The sequence below is a fragment of the Frieseomelitta varia genome, unplaced genomic scaffold, assembly GCF_011392965.1.
Source record: "Frieseomelitta varia isolate USP_RPSP 00005682 unplaced genomic scaffold, Fvar_1.2 scaffold_399, whole genome shotgun sequence".
Lineage (NCBI taxonomy): Eukaryota > Metazoa > Arthropoda > Insecta > Hymenoptera > Apidae > Frieseomelitta > Frieseomelitta varia.
In genome coordinates this window covers 64726-88750 of record NW_025110144.1, presented here as the reverse complement: position 1 = coordinate 88750, position 24025 = coordinate 64726, and the positions used below count along the sequence as shown (strand labels likewise).

Here is a 24025-nt window from a genome sequence, read left to right as displayed (position 1 = left end):
TTTATGATAATGAGAAACACGATCGAAGGAAATTGGCCGTCCTATCGAAGTAACAAAGTAGCAAAGTAAATTGAACATAGGTCGATAACAATCGGCAGGACGAAAGCAGTCTAAAATTGATTATCGAGAGTGCGAGAACATTATCGATAGATCTCGACTCGTCGTATTTATCTCAATTTGTCCGTGTCGTTTCGCGAGGCGTGTAACCAGAATAATACCCATTAAAATAAGCGTCAATAAGCATCTGGCAGAGCACGTGGCACTGGAGGATTCAGAAAATGCCGATTTTGAAATGCGAAGAACGACAAGTGCCCAGAGTGTCTGAATGCCTTTATTTTTAGAAGGGCTTCTAACTTTGTAACTCTCTTCCGGCGCGGCCATTTTTGTTGGAAAAAAAAAAAAATACCTGCCCGGATCCGAACGAACTTCCGACTTGCCTTTCGAAAGGTAAAAATCGTTCGAAAATTAATCACAACATTGATTAAAAATTAATTACAACACGCAACTAACTCTCTCGAGGTCTTACTTAACCACTTGCGCGGACCATAACGAGTGACCGAACCGTATACAATAATTCGTCGCTTTCCGTTTCCTTTGAACTCGTCGGTATGATATCACCGGATAGAAATTATTACGAAGTAACAAATTTATCATCTGTTTTGCCTGGGTACTTAAAACTGAGAGAATGTTGCAATTTGGGAGAAGAAATTCTCGACGCGCGTAGCACGTCATTGCAGCGTAAGGGGTTGAGGTTAAAGCAAATAGTAACAGGCGACACAAACAAATAATGAACGACACCAACGATCTCCGAATAATCGTTGGACGATCTTGAACAATCGCCGGCTCTAATCGGTTCGTGTCACTTTACAATGAAACCTATTTCGTCCGCGAGCAGCCTATGAAACTGGTTTGCAAAGTTGAATGGGAAGTAAGCCATTACTCGGTTGAGTCAGGGAACTGTCCTTAATTCACCGCGGCTCGATGTTTCGAATTATCGGTACAACACCGTTAATTAACTTTACATAGGATATTTCCACGGTTTCGCTCTTCGTTTCTCTCCTTCTTCCTATCATTCCTCCTTTTCTTCTTTCTTTCTTTCTTTCTTTCTTTCTTTCTTTCCCACGTACTTTGCCTCTTCTTCCTTTACTTTACTACTCTCTTTTTATTCTACGACAAAGGTTACCGGGATGGTAACAAAAGTTGAACGAGTGCCGCGATTGCGCAAAACGCGGCTATCTGAAGCGAGGACTCGAACCCCGTTCCGCGGGTAATGCAGCGCGGCGAGAAAGCGAGAAAGGTTTTGTAACTCGACGGACGCACTTTGGATCGTGATTTACACTTCGCGTGCGTCACGCCGGCGTAAATCGCCATGCAAATGAGTCCAGAGACGGAAAGAATTCAGACGGTGGGAGAAACAACGACCAAGTTCGAAAACTTGGTGCTTCTTCTTTGGTCGATTGTCACGCCAGTGCCCTCTCGCACGGTAATTCCCTAACCAATAATATCGCCGCACGCTACAAGCGACGAATTTTGCAATTTCTTGCACGTGGAAAAGAAGGATCGTCGTGGCCTTTTTAAAATATCCGCGATTCTGTCAAACTAACTATAGTTGGAAACTAAATTCGCAACTTGCAACTATTGGTTCGGTCGTGCGAGAGGGCGCAGAACGTAATTAATTTCTGTAATAAATTCGTGTAATTGTAACTGGCAGCTGCCGCTTAATGAAGCTGACTGACGTAAAAAACCATGAACGTCAATTGAGACACCACGGTGTCGAACGGCAGGCTAAATAAATATACTAGGCGACCAACATTTTATTTCATTCTCCCTCCCCCCACCGTTGCCTCCCACTCCGTTCCTTCAACACGTTCCGTGTTGCAATTTCACACGATTTGCCCCCAAACCGCGTGGATCGTCGACGATCCACGTGCGTTCGTTACCAAATCATTTGCCAAAGAGATCGTCAAGAAAACGATCTGTACAATATATCGATGTACCCCAAGTGTTCAAGAAATATGTACGTCGCGATTCACGGTACGTGTTAACACTAGAAAATTACCAAAGTAACCAACTCGTAATTTTCTATGAATATTTTTCTATGTATATTTATGACAGTGCATTTTTAGACGTCCGAGTGATAAAACATGTTCACAGAAGCTTGTGTTCTTGTACCTTGCGCCGCAATTTCTTTGCTGCAGATATTACACTTTTAGTTTCTAGTGTTAACGAATTCGAAAGAACGCGCATTTTTCCAAGTTTTTTTCTGGGAGCCATAGAAATGGAGTCCCAGAAGTCATTGCGGTAACTAGACTTCCGGAGAGAGGAAAAAAAAAAAAATAGAATGATCGTGAAATTGAGATTAACGGTTTCGATAAGTACGGTGACGAGTCGGTGATTTTTGTTTGGAAAACGTCGACTCTCGTTGAAATCTGCCTCGCGCGGAGTTAAAAGCGTTCGTTTCGGAATGAAAAGCATCGTCGAAAGGCTGGTTAAATCGCCTCGTAAGACGGTCGTATCGAGCCGAACTGAACCGAGCATATAGGTTGAGCAAGTGAAAGTGAGGTTAGGTTGGAAACGTCACGTGGTGCACCACGGGGTCCAAACGAGGTTAATCGAGAAACCAAGAACCGAGCGCCGGCGCAACCAACGAACGTAAAATGCGTTGCTAGCTATTCTCTGTTCCTTCTTTTTCTCCTTTTACCTCAACGAGACCGTTTTCGAACAATTTTCGTTTCTTTATCTCCATCGTGCACCGTTGCTCGATGCCAGCGTGAACGATGGAGGGGAGAAGAACGAGCAGTTAGCATAAAAATTTAAATGTCACACTGGCGGAGAGTCCAAGGAAAAATATCGACGACACGGTGATTCGTCAATGAGAATACGAGAGAGAAAGAGAGAGAGAGAGGGACAAAAAAAACGTGTTTCGTATTTGTTGAATCGCCGCCAGTCAGCGCTGAAGTAGTATTGTGCGCGAATTTCGAAAGAAAAGGAAAAATGCGCGTTCCAACGAGGCGGAAATCGAAAGAGTGGGCAAGAGGGGGGAGGGGAGGAGAGACCGTGGAAGCCCGCACACACGGGAGACCACGATCTTAAAAGATACGATTTTGCCACTGCGTCAATTGAAATCGAATCGTGGTCATCACTTACCAATCAATGGAAAGATACTAGGTTGGTCGAGCAGCGACTTAAGACTGTTTTCAACAAGAGTGGGAGAGGAACGATCCTTGTCACTCATTTCACGCACTGCGCCACGAAGCCGCACGTTCTGAGGTTACACACGCACACCCACAGTCGGTTGTTCAGTACACGGAACACCGCGAGAAAGAACGAACTTAGCAGCAGATATAGATAGACTCACTACGCGCGTGTGTGTGTGCGTGTGTGTATGTGTATGCGTGCGTGTGTGTATGTGTGTGTGTGTGTGTGTGTGTACAGGCCGTGGAAACTGCAAGCGTGTAACCGGGTGGCAGGAACAGCGCGCACAGATACACACACGGTGAGCGCGTAACACGGTGTGCGGTAATAACAACGAGCACGCAGGCAACGAGTCAACGAGAAAACGAGTGTGCCTCCCGTGGGACACGATTGAACGACACGACGTTCTTCCAGACCGGCAGAGAGAGAAAAAGGCGCCCGCACCCGAACCTCTCACCTCGTCACCGATGTTTCCGCTATCACCCGAGACGGTCGCGGCCCGTTCGAACACTCTGGCCACGTTAAAATAAACGCCGAGCGCTGTACCCCAGTGCACGGTGCTCTTGAAAATCAATCTAAAAGTGGATCGGCTGGTGGCGCAATCTCCTGGCTAACCTCTGGACCGACTCGCGAACAAGTGAACGATGCCTGCCGTACTGATAACGAGCACCGCGACTTCGCGTCTGCCTTATCGCGGTGCGCGCGCATCCTAACCTCCGCCACATAACCTCTCCATCTTCCCCCCTCCCCACTTCTTCCCTTCTCTTTCTCTTACAACTCGTTTCTTCATCACGATCTCTTGTTCGTTTTGGATTATTCTTTTTTTTCTCTCTCTCTCTCTCTTTCTCTATTTCTTCTTTAATTGTCACATTGTAAAAGAACGCGGCGCAACCTCGAGGAATCAACTACTTTTGTTTAAATTTCTGTTCTCTTCTTAATTTTTCGCGCGCTTTGTGCCGTCCGATATCACGTGACGGTTGTTGTCACGTGTCGTTCTCGTTCGTCTTTCCCTGAAGATATCTTTAATATCTTTAGATTATTGCTAGAAACGTGCAAACGAGTGTAAGAGAATTTTTTTTTTTTTTTTCCTCAAAAGAGAAAATTGTCACGTTCTGAAAGAACGCTACGCAATCTCGAGGAATCAACTGCCTCTGTTTAAGTTTCTTTTTTCTTTTTTAAAGTTTTCGCGGGCTTCAGTGTCACGTGTCGTTTTCGCTTGTCTTTCCTTAAAAAAAGGAACAGACATCTTTCTCAGTATCTTTAAATTGTTGTTAAAAACGTGTATCATTAGTATAAGAAAATTTTTTCCTAAGAAAAAAAAAAGAAAAAAAACTTTGACAAATTCGATTGTACAGAAATTATTCATAGTACTCGTTATAGTCTACTCGTAATTGCCAATCGTAAAACGATAAATTAGTCATGAGAAAGAATATATAAAAAATTCTTAAAAACTAACAAAACCACCGTATACGAAATTGTAAATCTAGAACAGATTAAAGATTGAAACGTTATCAAAGTGATTGTGATCTTACTGCTAGTTACAGCTACGCGATGAGAGGTAACATTTCAAATTAAAAGACTCCTGCTATTTTTTATTTCTTTATATACAAATCCATAAAAAGGTTACAATTTACAGCGCAGTAATACGTGCAAAGGCAAATTAAACAATTTCGGAAACTGGAAACGTGAAACTGTTTAGAATATTTTTAACATGTCAAAATATAAAACGCTCAATTGAGCACGCAATGTACGCAATCAATCGTCAATAGTGACTGTTAAAATAATTTCGGTAAAGTCAATTTTTACAAAATCTTACGCACATAACTGTGAGAAATTATGTACTCTTTTTCCCAATACGTGTAAAAGTGTTAAATGCATTCATACATTACGTGTTAAACGTCCAAATAAGAAACTCTAAACAAATTAATGTTCCGTATATAGAATGCGCTGGATCATTCGTAGAAAATTAGCAAAAGAGAAAAATTTTCAAACTAAAATATCGATTACACTCGCGTGGCATTTGCCAATAAATTATTTTACAAGTTTCCTTAAAGTTAAAAGTCTTCCGAACGAAAACAGATAAATAAAAAAAAAGGGGAAAAAAAATGTCAACGCCTGGATCGGGGAGACATTTCGAAAGCAGTCTTCGCAAAAATGAATTACACTGTATCAATACTGCATTCTATCATCTGTTCGTTCGTTCCTTTGTTCACGTGTCAGTGTACCACGTGCATTCATCGGAGAGCATACATTCAGCATATTTTAGAAAATACCTTACGCGAGTATTGTGCGTGGAATCATTTTAAACCCACACGCTTAACGATTCGGCGGTCACTTTAGTGGTGGTCAGGCTATTGCGCTGTCTCTTAAGGAGATTCTGAATTTCGGCCATAGTGGAGGAAGACCATTTACGATGTCTGTTCCTCCCCAGTGGCACCTTCGGCAAGCCCACCTCTGTGTGACAACCTTTTATCATAGGAGAGATCGGCAGTGCATTGAGCAAGCCAACTTCCTGAGAGCCCATTGAAGAGAACCCACTCTCATCCTCGACACTGCTCACGCTGACAGCTGGCGTTGACTTATCCTCCTCCTCCTTTTTCTCGCATTTATACGGCGTGGACGTGGATGCTGGCGCGCTCGAGACAAGGTCGTGATCCGTTATCGTGGATCCGTTGCAGCAGTTACCGTTCGAGAGTTGAACCTCTTTCTCGGCGGTTTTGCCGAGGTCTTCCGAGTTTTCATTGACCTCGACGATGGCGATCTTTGGCGAGGTGCTGCTCTCAGTGCTGTTCGACTCGTTTTCGCAGCTGGAACGTCTGTCGTATCTCGCCGAGTCTCGCAAGTCGTTCTGCAAATTCACCTCGTCGTTGTGGGTGTCGCCGTCAAGACGATGGTCCACTGGCGACGGAGAGGACTCGCTGGTCTCCGTCGACGAGACCCTGGCCAGGTCCGGCTCTCTCATCGAGAGCAATGACTGAACGGTTCTCATCAATCTGGAAACGATTTACAAATGTTAACCTCAAGACACCTCAGATGGAATTCGAAAGAGACCCCCTCAAGAGGGGGTTTTTTTTTTTCTCTTTTTTTTTTCTATACGTACCTGAAGGCTTCTTGGGACAGTTTCTCAGGCGGTACCTCGTCCGGGTCGAGCTCGGGCCTTTTGTAAGTTATACTGTCGTACGTTTTGTTGAGATGCTCCTGTGGCTCCTTTTTGCGCGGTGGGGTAGAACGCGCTGAATCTGTTCGGCGAAACAATGACCAAAGGGTGAACTCACGCAGGTTGCTGGTGTACGAGATCTGCCCGGACGATTTTACCCTGGCGAAACGGGAGGTGGACGGAGTCGGGGAGGCTGACGTGGCACGATTCGGCGAGGAATCCGCGTCAACAGCGTAAACACTACGACTACGTAGAACTCGTCCCGCTAAACTCTTATCCTTGTGACTACTCTTCGCGTGAAGAATGTCCAGGCTCTTGCGAGCCCGGTCCAAGAAGTGCACCACCTCCTCCATCAGCGAACGGTACATCTGTTTGTTCGTTTCTATCTGCAAGTTGTTTCAACAGAGAGACATTAAAGTTATTGTAATAAAGTTTGAATTCTTTTTTTATAATTAATATTTTTATAAAATATCTAATATTAATATAATAATAATAAAATATATATATATATATATGTATATAAAGGAAAGGAAAGAGGATAATTTTATATATAAAGGAAGAAAAGGAATATAACTTTGTTATAATTTAATATATATAATACATAATATTATTATATATATATAATATTGGTATATATGTGTATAAGGTTAGGTTAATATTGATATATATTAATATATATGTTAATATGTATAATATTGATATGTGTATAAGGTTAAGTTAATATTGATATATATTGATATATATGTTAATATATATAATATTGATATATGTGTATAAGGTTAATTAAAGGAAAATTAACCCTTTGCACTCCAAACTATTTTTTAATTATCTTTCTCTTTTTTCGGCAATTGAAAAATATAGAGCGCGACCAAAAAAAAAAAAAAAACCTGACGTCGAGTAACACTCGACAAAGGAGTGCAAAGGGTTAAAATAATGTCTTCATCTTTGCCACTTTACTTTTGCGTGTGTTTGTATCTAACAATTTTCTACAAACGTATTAAACGTAACAGTTGCTATATCAAAGGGAGGAAAAATTGAGTCGACAATTTCGTGAACATTTTGTACAAACCTGTTTCATTTGCCATTGTAACGTGTCGACCTGCGTCTGGAGGAAAACGCTGTCGATTACTACCTGAGGTATTTGACTGGCTGTTAATGCGTCCTGAAGTTTTCGATTCTCCTCGACCAGTGACTGGCATTGCTGGAAAAAAAAGAAACGGAAACACGAGATCGATTAGCGACAAATGGCTCGTGATTACTTTCTAGAAATTTAATTTTTTACTCTTTATTATACGCTTATGAGCCTTAACGAGGAAAGTGTCCTCGAACGACTTTCCTGAACGTAATAATAATCGTTTCAAAAGAGGGAAGAGAAGCGGCACGGCGTACATACATACGCAAGCGCGTTCATACAAGGTTTCACCTTGCGTAGGAGATTTTCACACGGTGGAGTGAACACGTTAGCAGAGCGTACACGTCTGTTTATTGTACACGGACGTTACTCTTCTCTCCATCTCTCTCCTTCTCTCTCTTTTTCAATAGCGATGTAGTATTCCGTTCGAAATACCACACCGCTCCAATCGCTATTAAATATGTATTGTAAGAAAAGTCAATCAGTATAGTGTGCAATTGATTCCTCCATTAGAAATTTTCGGCCAATTTCGCGTTTGTTTTATGAAACATTATTGTTCTGCATCATTTGTATTATTATTTTGTATTTATAAACATTATATTATTTTGTAATTTAACATCAGAATTTTGTTTATTTCTTAAAATATAATTTCTGTGTTATAATGTTATTCTGGTGTTATTCTTCTAGAATAAATAGTAATGTTTTGTATAATTGTAAATTTCTTCTGAACGTTGATCACTTTTGCTCTGAAGATTCCCCATTCGTCATCTTTCTCGACTTGTAATATCGAGTCGTACTCGCGGTACAAGTTAAAGTTTCGATTTTAAAAGAAAAAAGTAAATTGTAAACCTACGAAATTTCAAAACAGATTTTAAATTTAATTTCGTTAAAATGAACACAATTGACATAATAAAAATTACATAATAATGTTTCAACACCTTGAACAACCTGAATTAATTTTACAGTTTCAATAAGCAATGCTTACTCCTTAAAGCCGAAAAGAAAATCGTAAGACAACCATCCGTCGTCACAGTTTCGAGCAACATTTTCAAACGCAAGTTAACAAAAAGAAAAGAAAAACCAAAAAAAAAACCACGTAGGACACGTTCATCTCGCTAGGAACAATTAAATGTCGTCAGATTGCTGACCTTCGGCCAAGATTCTTCGAGAAAGCCATTTAATCACTTGCGCTGGCGACTGATTGCGGACCATAACGAGTGACCAAAATCGTATACGATGTAATTCGTCGCTTTTTTTTCTCGAACTCGTCGGTATGACATCATTTGGATAAAAATTATCGAGAGGTAATAAATTTATTATTTGTTTCGCCTGGGTTATACTTAAATATATACTTAAAACTGAGAGAGAATACTGCAATTTTGGGACAAAAAGTTCTCGACGTGCACGTCATTCAAGCGCAAGAGGTTATAACCACTTGCGCCGGCAGCAATTGATTGCGGACCATAACGAGTGACCAGAATCGTATACGATAATAATTCGTCGCTTTTTTTTTTTCTCGAACTCGTCGGTATGACATCACTTGGATAGAAATTATCGAGAGGTAATAAATTTATTATTTTTTTTCGCTTGGGTTATACTTAAAACTGACAGAATATTGCAATTTTGGGACAAAAAGTTCCCGACGTGCACGAGGTTAACCACTTGATTGCGGACCATAACGAGTGACCAAAACCGTATACAATAATTAGTCGCTATCTTTTTGAACTCGTCGATACGATATCACTGGACAGAAATTATTGAGAAGTAATAAATTTATTATTCGTTAGATTATACTTAAATATACTTAAAACTGAGAAAATATTGCAATTTTGGGACAAAAAAAGTTCTCAACGTGGGTGACACGTCATTCAAGCGCAAGAGGTTAACCACTGATTGCGGACCATAACGAGCGACCGTATACGAATTCGTCGCTTTCCTTTTCAATTCGTCGGTATGATATCGCTGGATAGAAATTATTGAGAAGTAATAAATTTATTATTACTATATTTTAAATTTATTAACTAAATTACTATATTATTTATATTTATATTTATATATAAATATAAATTTACTATATTTTAATAAATTTTAATAAATTTATTATTACTAAATTACTATATTATTTATATTTATATATAAATTATCATTATTTACATTTATATATAATTTATTATTACTTTTGCCTGGGTTACACTTGAATATACTTAAAACTGAGAAAATATTGCAATTTTGGGGCAAAAAAGTTCTCGACGTGCGTGGCACGTCATTCAAGTGGAAGAGGTGGCAGCTGATTGCGAACCATAACGAGTGACCAAAATTGTATATACGATATAATTCGTCGCTTTCTTTTTGAACTCGTCGGTACGATATCACTTGAATAGAAATTATCGAGAGGTAATAAATTTATTATTTGTTTCGCCTGGGTTATACTTAAAACTGAGAGAATATTGCAATTTTGGGGCAAAAATGTTCTCGACGCGCGTGGCACGTCATTCAAGCGCAAGAGGCTAAACCACAGCGATTTAAACACAACACCGCGACGGAATTCGAATAAACGAAACGCGAATAAAAAAAAAACGCGCAAAGAGGGGGGAACAGGTGTGGGAGAGAGGTTTAAATTTCCCAGGATTCCGGTCACGGACTCGTCATCGGGCAAACAATTAAGCATCGGCGAACAGTTGATCCACGAAACCGGTTGAAAAGAAAGGCTCGAAACATCGATGATGCGCCGCCATTGAATCAAAAGGCAAGAGGGCCCCATCTCCCTCTCTTCAACATATTTGCATGTTTCTTTCGTTTCGGTGGCCAAGAGACCGGGAATGAAAGAAGTCCGAGACGAAACACGAGGTTTCTGACATTTCCATACAATGGCGGGAAAAATACGATGTTGCGAGATATCCGGCGATGGGCCATGCTTGATAACGAAGCCAGGACGCGCGAGATGTTGAAAGAATCACGCGCGTTTTTCTTTTTTTTCTTTTTTTTTTTTTTTTCTTCTTTTTTCGTTTCGAATCGAGTCGCCACGCGTTCTCTGCCGCGTTATCTACCGTTGTTAATCCTTTGCACTCTTAACTGTCCCCTTCTGAAACGGGGACTTGAATCTAGCCAACAATCTCGGACTTCCTCTTTTGACAATTGTCAGCGGTTATTCGCAGGTTACGTCGTTTTCTTCAACTTTAATGAACGTTGCCATCAACAATGTGACGATATAATTTAAGTTGTTGCAACGTAACCTATATTCTAAGTAATATATTGCCTGGGCATTTAGTTTTGTTTATTGTTAAGTTATATTATAGATCGAAACTGTGTTAGCTCTTAAGTATGAGGAATAAAATGTTAGACAGTACATATGAAACGTACAGTGCGTATGTATATAATAAATGTATACATTTGGTGTATGGACACGATGTATAATAGTATGATACTATAATAATATAATAGTATAATAGTATCTATTTTACTTCATAAAATATCATAGTATAATATAGTATATAATAGTATAACAGTATCTGAACAGACGGCTACAGTGCTCTATAATAGTATAATACTAATATAGTATAATATAGTATCTAATAGTATAACAGCATCTGAACAGACGCCTAGAGTGAAAGCTCTATAATAGTATATATTAGATACTATAACTATATATTATACTATACTATATTATACTATAGAGCTCTATATACTATACTATACTATACTTTCCTATATACTTCTACTTCTATACTTCTTTATATACTTCTACTATACAGATACTATAGAGCTCTATATAAGCTAATATAATATAAGCTCTATAATAGTATATAGTATCTATAGATAGTATATAGCTCTATATATATAGTATCTATAAATAGTATATATAGATAGTATATAGCTTTAATTTAGCTATCTATATCTCATAGATATAGCTATTTATATAGTATATATAGATAGTATATAGCTCTATATAGATAGTATCTATATAGTATATATAGATAGTATATAGCTCTAATTTATCAAATCAAACTGGTCGTTTTGACGCCTTTGGCAGTTCCAGTGTTAACCTCTTGCGCTGGCAACCGATTGCGGACCATAACGAGGGACCAAAATCGTATAACGACATAATTCGTCGCTTTCTTTTTCAACTCGTCGGTGATGACATCACTTGGATCGAAATTATCGGGAGGTAATAAATTTATTATTCGTTATTCGCCTGGGTTTATAATTAAAACTGAGAAAACAGTTTGCAATTTTGGGCCAAATGTGCGTGGCACGTCGTTCCACCGCAAAGTGGTTAAAACCACGTTGCGCTGGCAGCTGGATTGCGGACCATAACGAGTGACCAAAACCGTATACAATATGATTCGTCGTTTCCTTTTTTTCCCTTTCGAACTCGTCGGTGTGATATCACCGGACAGAAAATTATTAAGAAGTAATAAATTTTATCATCTGCTTCGCCCGAGTTGTACCTCGATGTACTTCAAACTGAGAAAGAGAAAACATTGCAATTTGGGGGCAAATGTTCTCGACGCGCGTGGCACACGTCACTCCAGCGCAAGAGAGATTAAATACAGGTCGTAAATTACGATTTAGAAGCTCGTGACACGTCGGTGCAGATGGTTTTCACTCGATATGCCTTGAAAAGGCGAAAGATCAGTGTCAATTAAAGCGACAAGGCGGGTGAGACATAAAGCAACATAAACTGTTTTGCCTGAAACAGAGTTTCTTCAACAAAGAACGAAGAATTTTCTCTCTCTCTCTCTCTCTCTCTCTCTCTCTCTCTCTCTCTCTCTCTCTCTCTCTCTCTCTCTCGTTCATTCCATAAGGGAATTTGTACGGAAAGCTGAAATTTTTCAACAGGGACCTCTACTAAGCGGATGGGGTTCCGCATGGTCGCTCAGCTTGAACCGTCCACCGGCTGAATACTATCGTGACGTCACTCGCTACGGTCACTGCCTGAATTATTCAGCATTTCTTCGTTTCTACTTGTTGTACACACTGGCTGCCTCTTTGTACCTGTAATAGTCGTCGCTGCTCAGACACGATAATGTACAGAGCGTCACGTAACCGACTGGCAACAAACTGCAGTGAGAGAGACAGACAGAGAGAGAGAGAGAGAGAGAGAGAGAGAGAGAGAAATTTTCTAGATTTCAAACTGTTGTAAATAAATTCACCTGACCTCGTTTCTGAAAAATGTGAAAAAAAAAAAAAAAAGAAAAACGTGGCAGGTGGATACCTTTCGTTTTTAAAATTGTAAAAATTCGAATTTCATGTCTGAAAATATGGCAAAATCTATCACTGGTTTCGAAGATTGAAAAATTTTCTCCGACGATCTTTCAAAGTGTTTGCTGTGCAATTTTTTTTTTTTTTTTTTTTTTTTTGCTATTTTATTAAATTCTAGAACATTAATGAATTTTGCGTTCCACAATTCAACTTTCTTTCCTTATTATTGGATCTTTACATAAAAATTACATGCAGTGCTGTTTTTTTTTTCTTTCTTCTTTATGAGATTGTACAGTTCTCTTTACGTTGTCCTTGAAATAAAACTAACATCTCTAAGTCTAAAACTCCAACATCTCTAAATCTAATTCTTCCAATTAGGGATCAATCACTTTCAAACGAACCAAATACAAAGACCAGCTAATTGGTTCAGGGTATAAACGTCGATATTTAAAAATCGTAGGTCAAAATCTCACACAAAAATAATGATAATGATTTACAGCTACCAATCCTCTAAAGTCCTTGTTGTTAACGACCTTGACACTTGACACTTGGTGCGACATTAAGTTCCTCCACCAATTTATTGTAGGAGAACTTTCACCGAAATTTCCATGTAACCATAAAACTTCATTCTCGTGGAATATTGCGAGGTAATAAAAAGTATGTACCTTAAATTCTATCCGAGGGCTGAGACTTTCCCCGGGTTAAATTTCATCACATTTCTCTGAAGATAATAAATATTAGTAATTAATCTTGCTTGTACTTTGTAGTTTGTTCGCAGATAAATAGGTAAGATTTAAAGTTTAAGGAATCACCTTGTTTACAAAAATTTTAGCTCACCTCTGTCAGATTACAAAAATCCTAACTCACTTCTGTCAGATTACAAAAATCCTAACTCACTTCTGTCAAGTTACAAATATCCTAGAGTTTACTTCTGTCAAGTTACAAAAATCTTAGATCTCACTTCTGTCAAGTTACAAAAATCCTGGAACTCATTTTTGTCAAATTACAAAAATCTTAGCTCTTTGTCAAATTACAAAAATATCAGAACTCACTTTTGCCAAATTTCAAAAATCCTACAATTCACTTCTATAAAATTACAAAAATCCTAGAACTCACTTCTGTCAAATTACAAATATCCTAGAACTCACTTCTGTCAAATTACAAATATCCTAGAACTCACTTTTATCAAATTTCAAAAATCCTAGCTCACTTTTATAAAATTAAAAAAAAATCCTAGAACTCGCTTTTGTCAAATTTCAAAAATCCTAGAACTCACTTTTGTCAAATTTCAAAAATTCTATAGCTCACTTTTGTCACATTACAAAAATCCTAGAACTTATTTCTATAAAATTACAAAAATCTCAGCTCACCTCTATCAAAAATCCTAGAACTCACTTCTATAAAATTACAAAACTCCCAGCCCACCTCTGTCAAATTACAAAAATTCTAGAACTCACTTTTATGAAATTACAAAAATCCTAGAACTCACTTCTATAAAATTACAAAACTCCCAGCCCACCTCTGTCAAATTACAAAAATTCTAGAACTCACTTTTATGAAATTACAAAAATCCTAGAACTCACTTCTATAAAATTACAAAACTCCCAGCCCACCTCTGTCAAATTACAAAAATTCTAGAACTCACTTTTATAAAATTACAAAAATCCTAGAACTCACTTCTATAAAATTACAAAACTCCCAGCCCACCTCTGTCAAATTAGAAAAATCCTTGAACTCACTTCTATAAAATTACAAAAACTCCCAGACCACCTCTGTCAAATTACAAAACTCCTAGAGCTCACCCCACCGAAGCTTCAGGAACCTCCAGAAAATTCTCCAGAGTTTGACCTCTAACGATCACGAGTCACAACACAAATGTGCAAATAGTAACGCTAACGATACCATTTAGAAAACATACGGTGACAGAACGAAGCCGTCATATCTCGGCGGATGCGTGAACGAGAAGAGACGAGGGAGAGACAAATGCATTAAGGGGTGAATCTCGAGAATGGCGGTGGTCCGCGTCGGCCGAATTTATTTTTAGTGCATTCCAGTCAAACGAACGACGAGAGAGAGAGAGAGAGAGAGAGAGAGAGAGAGAGAGAGAGAGAGAGAGAGAAACACGCAGACGATGAGATGTTTCGCTAAGAAGATCCGCTCTTTTGTTCCTCTTGTTGGAATGCTCGAATTATTTTCTTATTTTTCTTTCTCCTCTCCTCTGTTTTTCTGCTCCCTCGCTATGCTCTCTTTCCATTTCCGCTGCGTATTCCAACAACCCACGTGGGGAGGGGGCTCGATGATGCTCCTCTTTCCGTCGACGTGCCCGCAACGAAACAACGATCAACGACCGTGTGGTGCGCGTGCAGTTTTTTTTTCTCGATCTTTATCGAGTCGTTTCGAATTATTAAAACAAATAACGTTACGCGGTAACTTGCGGATTTTTCACGGTGGAAACAGCTGGCACTGGTAATTAGCTACGAGTCCTCGTGTTTTTACCGTTTTCCTCGCGAGAAATATTCGTGTGGTTTCTAATTCTTCTTCGAAATGTGTGTTACTGTGTTTGGAGTAACGATCGATGAGATTTCTTTCTTTCTTTTTTTTTTTTTTCAACGAGGTAAAATAGAAGTAACGAAATAAATACTTTTAACGTGAAATGCAACAAACACCAAATACGTATAGAATTAAATGAGTATTATTAATTTGAACTATAAGTTGTTAAGAATAAAGATTTCCGACTTTTTTTATATAGCTAAAACAACCTAAAATTTATATATATATATATATATATATATATATATATATATATATTTAAAAATTTATATATATAATTTAAATTTATATATGTATATATGAAACTAAAAAAAAATAATATAATAATTAATTTAATATGAATACAAAGATAATTATAAATTTATGAATAGAATAATTATATATGTACATAAATAAATATGTCACGATATTTATATTTTTATGTTAAATAAATATCGAGACGTTTTACAGTAACTCTCGCCAATATTTAAACCATCGTAACTTTGTAAAGGAGAGAAGAAAATCGCATGATGATAACACAACATATATCCTGAAAAAAAAACGTTCGTTTTTAAGCTCGAAGCCACTTGGTTTTCGACTTTAATTTTTATTCTGCCAAAAAAATGAAGACACTGGTTTCTGATTGAATTTTTATTTTGCAGAAAGAAAGAGAGGAGAATAATTTCAACAGGTGGCGCTAAAATTCATACAATTCAACATAATGTTCGACGTAATAATAATATGCGTAGCAAGTGACAAGTTTGTCTCTTGAACGAAGCGATCGTTTGGGATCATCGACGAAGGAAACGAAGTTATCGGGGCGATGCGTTCGAGAGAATTAAAGCGTGTATAATTTACGCGTTTCGCATACGGGACGAGCTCGTGTATTCGTTGCGCGTCAAATCGTCGAATTTGCCGCGATTTCGTATGATAATCACGTGAAATGTAATTTCCGCGGACAATAAGATGTAGCGACGACGCGCACGTCGAATACAAATCACGGTGGGCGATGAATCACAATAACAAATCGCCGTCTTTCCTGCCCAAACGATCGACGACTTTTAAACCTCTCGATGCTATCTAATGAAATTATTCTTTTTTTTTTTTTTTTTTTAAAAAAAAAAAAAAAAATTTCAAAAAAAAAAAAAAAAAAAAAAAAAAAAAGAGAGGATCATACAAATGATTTTTCAGTAATCATCCACCTTACTAATTTTCATGATCTTTAAATANACTGCACTGTATGTAATTATTATTTTACAGTTGACACTGCACTGTATGTAATTATTATTTTACAGTTGACACTGCACTGTACGTAATTATTATTTTACAGTTGATACTCCATTGTATGTAATTATTATTTTACAGTTGACACTGCACTGCATGTAATTATTATTTTACAGCTGATACTGCACTGTATGTAATTATTATTTTACAGTTGATATTGTATTGCATGTATTATTTAACAGTGATATTGTATTATTTAACAGTTTAACCGGTCTAGTTAATTATGTTTATTAAGTTTAATTATATTGTGTAATTACTTATCGATATATCGATACACACGTTTCGAAACAGTTGCCGTACTCCATTGTACCTTGCAATTCGCGTTTCTCGTTCCGATTTCTCATTTCTGTTTCATCGCTAATTGACTGATTGTGTCAAATAGTAGAAAACCAGTTGTATCTTAATTACCCGCGTGCGAAGCGGGATTCTATTTAACGCGCCAGCCAGATAAGACTATACACTATACCGGCCTAGTGTCATTGAAAATCATTCTCACGGCTTACCGCGTCCAATCTTTCTCAAATGACGTTCCGATTTTCGCACTATTTAAGCCGCGCTTCCGTTTCACAATCTCCCCCCTCCTTGTATACCACTCGGCAATACGAGATCTATTTCTACGCCGCTGTATCTCGCGCATTTCCACCATCACTTTCTCCAAACGATGGAATTCGCGGAATGGCTCTCCCGAAACGATCGAGCACTTATATTTGCAAGATTCTTCTTCGCCCGTCACTGCGAGAGTTCTCAAATCTCGAGCATCTTCGAATTTTTTTTATTTCGCAATGGAGGAAAAAAGAGAAAGAAAGAAGAAGAAAATTTGCCAGACAGCGTAAATTTAAATATGACTGGAATGGCGCCGCACGCGAACTTTTTCGTTTCACGGAAATTCGAGTACGACTCTCCCGAATTTTTTTTTCTTTCTCCTGTGTCGTTTTTCCCGAATAAACGTGGCTACCGAAACACTCTTTTCTCTCTTCGTTCACTTCTGGCGAACGGAAGGATCGTGAAACGTGGAACGGCGGGTGGGGGGAACACGAGGTGTTCAGTGGCGCGGAAAATACGCTCGTCTGCCAAGGAAATTGCAGTCGGCAAACTTTCCTCGATGCATCGGCCGTCGTTTCTAGCGTTAGAAGAAGAAAAAACAGGAACACGGTCTCTCAGTCGCATTTTGTACCATTTTTTCCCTCAGTGCGTCTATAGTTTTGTCTATACGTTTGCTACGATGTAGCGAAATACCCTTGAGTAGTCACTTGCGCTGGCAACTGATTGCGGACCGTAACGAGTGACCAAAACCGTATACAATATAAATTGTCGCTTTCTTTTTCTTTTGAACTCGTCATATCACTGGATAGAAATTATTGAGAAGTAGTAAATTTATTTATATTATTTATTTTTACTATATCAATTTATTTACATTATTTATTTCTACTATATCAATTTATTTATATTATTTATTTTTACTATACTTTAATAAATTTATTATTACTATATTATTTATTCCTACTATATTTTAATAAATTTATTATTACTGTATTATTTATTTTTACTATATTTTAGTAAATTTATTATTACTATATTATTTATTTTTACTACATTTTAATAAATCTATTATTACTATATTATTTATTTTTACTATATTTTAATAAATCTATTATTACTATATTACTATATTATTTATATTTATATATATATTAATTATCGTTAAGTAATAATTTGTTATTACTTTCGCCTGGTTTATACTTAAATACATACTTGAAACTGAGGAAACTTTGGAACAAAACAAATTCTCGACGTGCCTGGCACGTTATTCCAGCGCAAGAGGTTAATATTTTAAGAAATTATATCTTTTTAAAATAATTCAATTTAAATAATATAATTAATAATGTAGTAATTTAATTAATAATGTAATTCTTTTAAAATTACATACAATTTAAAATATAATTTTCTAAGGTTAAATCACTGAAAGGCAAATGTTTAAACTTTCATAGTTGCGAACTTTTGCCTTTCGCGTGGTATATACTCATTTACGTAATTTACCCGAGATTCTCGAGCGTGAGCAAATACTATCGAAACCTTCTCCGCGCCGCGAACAACAAAGATCTATCTATCTATCGATCGATCGATCTATCTGCCTTGTGCACAATTTTGCCAGAAATTCCCAATTATAATAAAATACTCCTAAATTCAAATGTCTAATTTCTAAAACCGAAATCTATAGAAGAACACTGATCAATTGTAAATATAGAAGAACACTGATCAGCTATTGTCCTTCCAAAACAGTTATTACCCTTCGACAAATCTTTATAACGAACCAATTTTAATTTCAATCTGGTCGAAATATAGCACTTGTTTCGAATAAATATAGAAAAACACTGATCAATTACCCATTACCCTTCGACAAATCTTTATAACGAACCAATTTTAATTTCAATCTGGTCGAAATATAGCACCTGTTTCGAATAAATATAGAAAAACACTGATCAATTACCCATTACCCTTCGACAAATCTTTATAACGAACCAATTTTAATTTCAATCTGGTCGAAATATAGCACCTGTTTCGAATAAATATAGAAGAACACTGATCAATTACCCAATTACCCTTCGACAAATCTTTATAACGAACAAATTTTAATTTCAATCTGGTCGAAATATAGCACTTGTCTTAAATAAATAGTTTATCCTCAAGAGAAACACAATTGCAAACTACATTCGAAAGAAAAGTATATTCCAAGCGTACACTCTCGTCCGATTCGAACTCGAAGAGGCGTGTGCGTTTCGCCCCTTCGTCTGATATTCAATATTAAAAGATCGCTGGACCGTGGACAGTGTAGTGCCTCGCGAAACAGTATGATATTACATATCGGCTGTACATTATATATTGCTCGTTATACAAATACCCTGGGCATGGACTTCGAGAGGGCAGGCATCTAGAGAAGCGATCTCATCCTCGTGAGATCGGGAAACACATCCGCGCGACCTCGAATTTTACAGTTACGTATAGATCGTGTCCCGATCGCACGTTCGCACGTTCTACAAATTTCCCGCCGGTGACTCTGCCGATTTCGTTCTCCATCGACGTCGCAAAACGCGTTCCTCCGCCGTTATCGACCGCCATTTTGAACTCGCCGCAGATGAAGGTTCCAGTTAGATTCGCGTTATTCCAGATTCGAATTTTTTTTCCTTCGTTTTTCTTTTTTCTCAGCAGACTTTTATCGAGAACGGACTCGACGACGTGGATCAATTTAGAAAATAACATCGCGAGATGGAATTACGTTTCGGTTGGATCTGTCTCGAGATGAGATTGATTATGCTGGTTCGGAACTAGGTTACCTCGCGAGCATAATTACAGAGATCGAGTCAACGATCCAGAAGAGAGTGAGGAAACGTAGAGTTTCAGGAGGATGCTATCGAGATTATTCGTCATTATCTGTACATATCGAACGAAATTATCAGCTTCTGTTCCTTGATACAGATTTCCCGCTTCAAACTGATCCTCTCGCCTCTGTCGTGATAATTAATTAAAGATTGATTCAATACTCGTGCCCCCCTCTGCACTACAAATTACAACGATAAACTTGTCGTCCAAGTCTAAACGTTCGAACACGTCAGAGAGAAGTGCTCTTTCAACCACTTGCGCTGGCAACCGATTGCGGACCATAACGAGTGACAAGAACCGTACACATTTAATTCGACGCTTTCTTTTTGTACTCGTCAATATGATACCACTGGATAAAAATGAGTGAGAAGTAATAAACTTATTATCTGTTTCGCCTATTTTGTTTTACTTGAATAACTGAATTTTGGACACAAAAAAATTCTCGACGTGTTAGGTTAACCTCTTGCGCTGGTAACCGATTGCGGACCATAACGAGTGACCGTATACATATAATTTGACGTTTTCTTTTTGAACTCGTCAATATGATACCACTGGATAAAAATGAGTGAGAAGTAATAAACTTATTATCTGTTTCGCCTATTTTGTTTTACTTGAATAACTGAATTTTGGACACAAAAAAATTCTCGACGTGTTAGGTTAACCTCTTGCGCTGGTAACCGATTGCGGACCATAACGAGTGACCGTATACATATAATTTGACGTTTTCTTTTTGAACTCGTCAATATGATACCACTGGATAAAAATGAGTGAGAAGTAATAAACTTATTATCTGTTTCGCCTATTTTGTTTTACTTGAATAACTGAATTTTGGACACAAAAAAATTCTCGACGTGTTAGGTTAACCTCTTGCGCTGGTAATCGATTGCGGACCATAACGAGTGACCGAACCGTACACATATAATTAACACCGTAAACACGCTTTTCTGAACTCGTCAATATGATACCACTGAATAAAAATTATTGACAAGAAATAAATTTATTATTACTATATTATTTATTTTTGCTATATTTTAATAAATTTATTATTACTATATTATTTATTTCTGCTGTATTTTAATAAATTTATTACTACTATATTATTTATTTTTACTATATTTTAATAAATTTATTATTACTGTATTATTTATTTTTACAATATTTCAATAAATTTATTATTTGTTATTCCTATTTTATTTTACTCGAAACTGAATTTTGGAACAAAAAGGTTAACCACTTGCGGTAGCAACTGGTTCGTGGACCGTGAGGCAAATATTAAAATACTCGAAGAGGATCTCATGCGTCTAATTGTAAGTTTGGCTCGCGTTGATTAATTTAGCACGATTGATTTCGATTTATCTCATTTTAAAAGTAACAATTGTCGGACACCGGTCACGACGAAACACAGAGATTCAAGGTACATACTACTTTTGAGCTTATATATTATTTATTACAATACCGTAAAACCTTCTATTTGCTAATGACTTTTCAAGTTTTATATAAAAATTCATGCGAAGCACTCGCGCATTCGCGCGGTTTCATTCATCAAGAAAGAAGTAAAGTCGAGGATGAAGGCTACTCGTAGCGCAGAGATCGAGATCTATGATGACCCAGTTCCGCGGAGGTTTAACTCGAGGGGTCTGAACTATCGATCTCTCGATCTTTTCTTCTCCGCCGACGCAGCTGTCGCGTTCTCGATCTCCTTCGCGCGATCCAAAATTAATCTAAAAATTACGCAATTCCGTCGTGGAACCGGCTGAACTCTGAAGAAAAAAGAAACTCTGTCGGAGGCGCGTCGTCGCGGGACGACAGAGCCACGTGCTGCGAGCAGAATGTCACGCGAAATCAGCGTGACACGAAATTGCCCGTTAAATCGCCAAGCAACGAGAGAAAAATCGAAAGGAAGCAGAAGAAGAAGAAGAAGAAGAATCGGATAGAAAAGAAATGGATAAAAAAACGAACGGTTGCGCGAATGATGGTACCGAAGATCTCTTTCGATGGTACCCCCCTCTCGGTACGTTGGAATTTCGCTTCGACGGAATTCGTTTGAAATCGAAAGAAACTGGTTAATCGAGCTGCACGGAATATAATGGCGGATAAAGGGAAGAAGAGGACAGAGGATCAGGCGGCTCCAGATGGAGGAAGTATAAAAGCTTCTTCCGACGAGAAGGAACGTGGAATGTTAGAGATGTGGAAGATTCGTTCAAGGCCGAGCAAATCTAGAGACAGATTTAGATTCCGCGCTCTTGTCTTTTCCTTTCTTTCTTTTTTTTTTTCCTTTTTTGAACCTTCTTTGTCAATTTGTTCGTTGATTCCTGGCGAAACCGATCGTACGAAATCGCGCGGACGGTATCGTCTATTATCGGCAATTGTTCGTAGGGTGATTGGTAATTACACTGTATTTATTGATAAAAGTTAGCTCGTCAAATTGGAGATTTTTACGTTTCTACATCTTTCGCATCCCTCGCGTATGGACAATTTAGAGGATTTGCAACCAAGTCCCCCGTGATCTCNAAAAGAAGTCACGCGTACGTGACAGTCGACCATGCGTTAACAGAGTTTCAGATGGAAAATACGTACCGGTGAAGAGCAGAATTCGAACGAAGAACGATCGCACACGCTCGAAACGCAAGCGTACTTCCAAAGAACGATCACCTGTGTACCGGTGAGAATGAAAAATTGTCGACGATCTCGACTGATACAACTTTGTGGGAAAAGATCTCAACAACGATCCATTTGGTCTCGTTTCGACAGCCGTCGCGTCAATTTTTTTCTTTCTTTTCCTTCAAATGGAGAAGCAAAGGTACTTCCATGAAAATTCAAGTGCCGCTTCCATCGAACTGTTTTCCACGACGAGATCCATCGCACACCGTCTCGGAGATTGAAAGAAACTTGCCGTGCGATTCTCTTCTTCGCCGTTTTATTGAACTTTGAACGACGAAAACGTTAAGGCTTCTTGAATCCCCACAAAAAGAAATCGTACACAGATTTTTAGGGGGTCTTTTGTAAAAGGAAGATTTCAATGTTCAAAGCGATGATGAATCCACAATGATCAAAGTTCCAATGGCTTCTATGCAAATTTGCTTTCAACTTTTCCCTCTGAAATTACACGTGAAAAGGAAAACCGGGTCAAGAGAGTGTCAATCGAATTCCTAGAACTAAATTCGGCAAAAGTACGCGAGGAATTTCAAACTGCCAGCTGTGACTGACTGATTGCAAGTATTTCAATCATGGCTGTTCTGTACCGGACTGTGACAAACCACGAAACAAGAAGAATCGCGATCGGTTCGGGTGAGATCGAACGTAGAAATCGCAGTGTTAAATTTCAAAAATCTCGGAACACACAAGCGCGCAAGCGTTTCCAAAGATAGCACGATGGAAAGAGGCGCCTATGTATAAATAGCGTGAAAGGTACGCGCGTATGCACGTGTGTGGGTCGCGTTTGAAGCCGGTGTATTATCGTAATGGCGCGATGGCGAAAGGTATATAGTAGACGGGCGGAGAATTAGAATAACGGGCGGCGCGAGATTCCACTTCGGCTTTTTCATCGAGAGAGAAATTGACAGAGGGAGAGAGAGCGAGAGAGAGAAACTATGCAGATCGAGAGCGTGAGCTTCGACGAAGAGCGTGAGAAAACGAGACGAACTCGCGCGAGTTCGACTCGTTCTAGAATCTGAGAAACCAAAAATATCGGTAACCTCGTGGCTGAATGTGTACTTGGAAAATAATAAATTTTTTCATAATGCAAAGATCAAGATCCCATCATTTTATCCATTTGTGTTGTACATATAGTTTTCATAAACGAAAATTTATTAACATTTACACTTGGAAAAGAGACTTATAAAATACGGCTTTTTTAAACGGTATTGTTTAAACAAAAAGCTTTTTTGCAAAATGATATACACCATTGAATTCGTTGTTAAAAAGAAGAACATTAACTTTAGTTAGATAATAATTGAGTTAGACAATAAAATTGTTTTCAAAAAAAATAAAAAAAGCTAGTGTCATTTTCTTCTAATTCTCAACCACTTGCGCGCTGGCAACCGATTGCGGACCATAACGAGCGACCAAAATCGTGTACAATATAATTCGTCGCTTTCTTTCTGAACTCGTTGAACTATGATGTCACTGGATAGAAATTATCGAGAGGT

General features: G+C 38.0%; 1 protein-coding gene across 1 annotated transcript in view; it reads right to left on the bottom strand.

The window, feature by feature from the left end:
* Positions 1-4781: 4781 nt before the first annotated feature.
* LOC122531416 overlaps positions 4782-24025 on the bottom strand; it is a 34124-nt gene continuing 14880 nt past the window's right edge. The window contains exons 3-5 of the mRNA XM_043659329.1: positions 7422-7553; positions 6296-6738; positions 4782-6188 (exon numbers count right to left, since the gene is read on the bottom strand). Of these exons, the coding sequence (XP_043515264.1) occupies positions 5498-6188; positions 6296-6738; positions 7422-7553 (1266 nt within the window). The 3' untranslated portion in view covers positions 4782-5497. The remainder of the gene's footprint in view (positions 6189-6295; positions 6739-7421; positions 7554-24025) is intronic.